Genomic DNA, 4,911 nt, shown 5'->3' on the forward strand with positions numbered 1-4,911 from the left:
CCTAGATTCCCGGCAGAATTAACAAAACCGCTGGCAGCAGAGCCGATGCATCATGTTTAGTTGTTTGTTCCACCTTCTAAATTTTAATGGTTGTCTCATCTAATATTTAACATATAGATGAAGTATTAAATATAGAATAATTACTGAAACTAAATACACAGATTAAAATTAATTTATGAAACAAAAATTTTAAATCCTAATTAGTTCATGATTTGATAATATTGTGTACAGTAAACATGTGCTAATGATAGGATTAATTAGGCTTAATAAATTCGTTCTCACGGATTACCGACAGATTTTGTAATTTATTTTTTTATTAATATCCAAACACCCTATGCGACACCTCATATGACCGATGAGACACTTTTTAAATTTTAGTCCCTGTATTCAAACATCCTCTAATTTAGAGTATTAAACGTAGATTAATTACAAAACTAATTGCACAGATTAAGACTAATTTATCAGACAAATTTATTAAATCTAATTAGACTTATATTTAGTCTTCCTAATTAGTATGTAAATATCTAGGGTGCGTTTGGTGGAGCTCGCGTCAGCTCCGGCTCTGCCACTATGTGGGTACTGTGGCGGAGCACCACAAACGTAGTTTCGGCAGCTCTTTCTCAATCCACATTCATTTGTACAGGAGCCGGAACTATTTTTATAGCCACTACAGTAATCTCCAAGGTTGACAGTTGTTGCATGGAGGAGCCAGAGCCCCGGAGAGCGGAGCCAAACGCGCCCTCTACAAACTTAGGGGGTGTTTGGTTCCTACAGGAAAATTTTAGTCCTTGTCCCATCGGATATTTGGACATATGCATGAAGTATTAAATATAGACGAAAAAAATAACTAATTGTACAGATTGTGGCTAATTTGCGAGACGAATTTTTAAGCCTAACTAGTCCATGATTTGACAATGTGATGCTACAGTAAATATGTGCTAATGGCGGATTAATTAGGCTTAATAAATTCGTCTCGTAAATTAGTCTCCATTTATATAATTAGTTTTATAATTAACTCATATTTAGTTCTCCTAAATAGCATCCGAACGTTCGATGTGACATAGGACTAAAATTTAGTCCATGGAACCAAACACCTAGTTATTCCCTCCATCAAACACATGAAAGCCGGAGCGGAGCTGCAGGCTGCCTGCTGAGGCGGCAGCTATGGCAGGCAGGGGTGGGGGCCGCCGGGCGCATAGAAAACCCCGAGGAAATCAGTGGCAGATTGGCAGCGAGAAGCACGTCCGAGAGGGCAGGCACAGGCAGGCAGGCGGGCAGCGATTCAGCGGGGGTGGCCAGGGGAGCTGGATCCCATCGGAAAGTCCCCCTCCCCTCATAATATATTCGCCACCATCGCCACAACTTGCACGGGGGCCGATGACTACTTGCGCCAGATGCACTGCATCGGTGCCTCCAACGTTCAACCCCTCTCTCCTCGCCTCTCTCGCGCTCTCTCTCTCTCTTCTGCTTGTCTTTGGCTCTGCGTCTGTGTGTCTCCATCGTCGCTGCGTGTATCAGGTTGACGGCCAGTCACAGGATCGGTTCCTCAATCCTCATACGACGCAGCTAAAAACTGGCATGGACATGCTATGCTACGTCAATCGATCTCACCGTACCAGGTATGCTGCTGCTACGGCTACGAGCCTAGTGCGATCGATCGCAGTCTATGGCCATCTTCGCTTGACCTTATCGGTTAGAATCAACACTATTTTTTCAGCCACGAGACCGTGTTTTTCTTTCACGACTAATTCAGCTCTACAGATCAACCACCGCAGGCAATAGGTCCTGTCGAACAGGACCCGCCTTTGCTCGATGCCGATGTTTATTTGCATATGATCAGTGATTGTATCGTATGTATGGCGGCCCTCCCATGTCGAGAAGTATACCTTTTTTAGTTGATACTAATAATCCATCGTCCTAGCTATATACTCCACGCTTATTAGTTCACTGATATATATAATGATTGCTGGATTGAGAAATATGGTGCTCGATCTCTTTCTTGTATATTCTTTCAGCTAATAAAGGGTTGGTCTAGCTCTTTTCTGGAAGAACAAGGAATTGGGTGCCTTTTGCCTCCTACCTTTACGAGTTTTTCTTCCCTTTGTCTATGGCTTTTACCAGCTTAATTTTCCTGCTGATAAAATAACTTACACGTATGTCTTACGCATAAGCAGGTGCCGATAGATCCTTCATTCAGCTGTCTGAATATCTGATCATATCACTTCATGTGCTGATGAGATATTTTTCGCCGAAACTGCAGTCCTAACTAGATCTGGCCTGATTCGTTCGGCGATCGAGCAGTCAGAGTTCATGAGATTGAGTGCTTCAGCTCGAAGACTGCAGGCTACCTAGCAAGCTGTGTGCACTGCATGCGTGCCTTGGACTTGAGACGGCACACGCAAAGGGCAAGGTATCGACTGAACCCAACGCTCCGGTCTGATCCTCATGTTCTTGAGCCCCAGAAACGACGATGAGCACCCGGAGGACATCCAGAGACTGATCAACAGTGCCGGTAGTCCAAACAACCGCAGTCCATCCGCCGCGCTGCCCAGCGACATGGAGAGAGGCGGCGGCAGGGGCGGCGGTGGAAGCGCGTCCTCGTCGCGCGCTTCAACGTCCGACCAGGGGGCCGCCCACAGGGAGGAGGAGCGGGAGCCTGCTTGCGGCGATGGCGGCACGGGTAGCCTCTGGTCCAGGTACTTCTCGCTCCCGGTCCTGCTGCTCGTCGGCGTCACCGCGTCGCTGGTGATCCTCCCGCTCGTGATCCCCCCGCTACCGCCGCCGCCGTCGATGCTGATGCTGGTCCCGGTGGCAATGCTGGTCTTGCTGCTCGTGCTGGCGTTCATGCCGACGTCGTAGAGCGTCCGCGCTGGGACGGGGACGGGGCCGGCCTACATGTAGATAATCACATCGGGTTTTTTTTTTGTTTCTTTTGTCCTTTCGTTTGGATTTTGTTATAGAGAGAGGTCATGCGATGATCAATTGGTCCTCAGCTTCTGCACTTTTTTTTTACTGAACTGGAGGGGTGAATCGTACAATGTCACTGTTCGGCTAATTAATTGGCGTAGTTATATTATAGCCGGGTATATATGCTTATAGTCACAACAGTAAGTTCGAGAACGTTAAATTATTTAACTTTTTATTTGTTCAAGTTCTCATCATTTATGCACTCTGATGTGATATATATACTAGAAACAACACACAACATTTGGTTGCTTTAACAAACTACATTATTACAGTTCTTTTACCGGGCGGGTTTACAAATTCAGACTGTTTCATGTAAATTTCCAAGGCCATATATCAATTTTCCAGGTCGGTAGGTGATCGACGACCGTGGGATACATACATATATAGGAGAGCGAGTTCTACCAGCTCACCATGACCAAAACGGTCACAAAAATCAAAATGATACTTTTTCTGATGATAAATAATATATACACTAGAAAACCAGGCGCGGCAAAGCTGTGCCCTTGTTGAAGCAACCAGCCTGTGAGAACAACGAAATGGTTGAAATTCACCTCCTTTATAAGGTTTTAAGTGACTTGGAGATCGGGATACGAGGACATGAGCTATAAAGTTTTTGACATATAGGAGCAACAAAGTAAATATCGTGCATGCTGATGTAGTAATGTGATATATTTTTAGCAATTGCAAGAATGACTACTAACAAGCTGAGAGAAGGCATAAACGATCAAATTTAATTGGAGGTTGCACTAACATTGTTTGATCTGTGAACTTTGTTTCAGAAATCATCTTGGTGAAAGGGTGTTCACTTATATCACTTATTATACAATTAAATTTGTCTGTCTTCAAGATAGTATAAAGCAAATGATGATAAAACAGGCTTCATGTAATTATAGCTAAAAACTGAATATTTTCTGTAGCTAAATTTATAGTTATGGATAAAGCCAGCTGTGAGCGTATGAAGATAGTGCCAACGATCCCTATCAGAGTGTGACATTTTTTATCGCTATCTTTAGTTATCAAACATAGAAGTAGCAACATTTCTATGGGAAGAACATAAAAGATTGAGCAACTAATAAAAAGCTATATTCTAATGTCTTTTTATTACCTTCGTCGGAGTTTTGAAACTTAATGGTATTCAGGTGGTTGCTATATAAGCTTCACTGATGCTTAAGGGCAGATTTCAAGAGTGCAACCCCTAACTTTATTTAATAATTTCAGAAAGAACAACACTTACATATATCTTTAGTGCAAGGAAAATAAAGTGTTTAGGTGTAAATGTTACCATGCCTTGAGGAGAAGAGAGTACAATAATTTTCTGAAAGAGCAACACTTATTCTGTTCTTTTCTTATTCTCTTCCCTTGTTGTATTTTTTGCTATGTTAATTATCTTATTATTTTGGAATCTAGTTGGATATTTCTCTATTTCAAGAGCGAAAGATACATTATGTATATAGAGTATAACCACATTTAACTGTTCCTTTTAATTTTAAGACACATTAGGTATACAGAGTATTACCAAGTTCAACTGGTCCTTTGAATTTCATAAGAGTTTGTGTGTGTGTGTGTTGAAATTTTTCAGTAGGACACACGAGGGGAGTAATAACCCCCTACTAAAACAGAAAGCTGCATCGGTACCAATGTCCAATGAAAAATACAAAAAAATTACCATGAAAAATGATAACTGCTTCAGAACCATAGAGTTCTTGTTTTGCAAATTCATCAATAGTCAAAATAATTTATTAGCACTCAAGATTCCATACATTTAAAAAACCATTTGATCTCTACAACCTGGAACTCTAGAGCCTTTTATAATTAATTGAACTTGCTTAACAAAATAACATGTTCCATATTTTAAAAAGTTATCAACGGACAGTTTCATTAATCATCGAACCTTCCAACTAATTCGTCCCACTGAATACAAAAAGGTGAAATGAGATTTGCTCT

The 4,911-nt window shown here is 41.7% G+C and overlaps 1 protein-coding gene across 1 annotated transcript; it reads left to right on the forward strand.

The window, feature by feature from the left end:
• Positions 1 to 2,433: 2,433 nt before the first annotated feature.
• Positions 2,434 to 3,121, forward strand: LOC136495817 (protein AUXIN-REGULATED GENE INVOLVED IN ORGAN SIZE-like; the record flags this gene model as incomplete). The annotated part of the gene is made up of 1 exon (XM_066491638.1): positions 2,434 to 3,121. A coding segment is annotated over one exon (426 nt), but the record flags the coding sequence as incomplete, so codon positions are not given.
• Positions 3,122 to 4,911: the final 1,790 nt, after the last annotated feature.

This window comes from Miscanthus floridulus, chromosome 12 (assembly GCF_019320115.1).
Source record: "Miscanthus floridulus cultivar M001 chromosome 12, ASM1932011v1, whole genome shotgun sequence".
NCBI lineage: Eukaryota > Viridiplantae > Streptophyta > Magnoliopsida > Poales > Poaceae > Miscanthus > Miscanthus floridulus.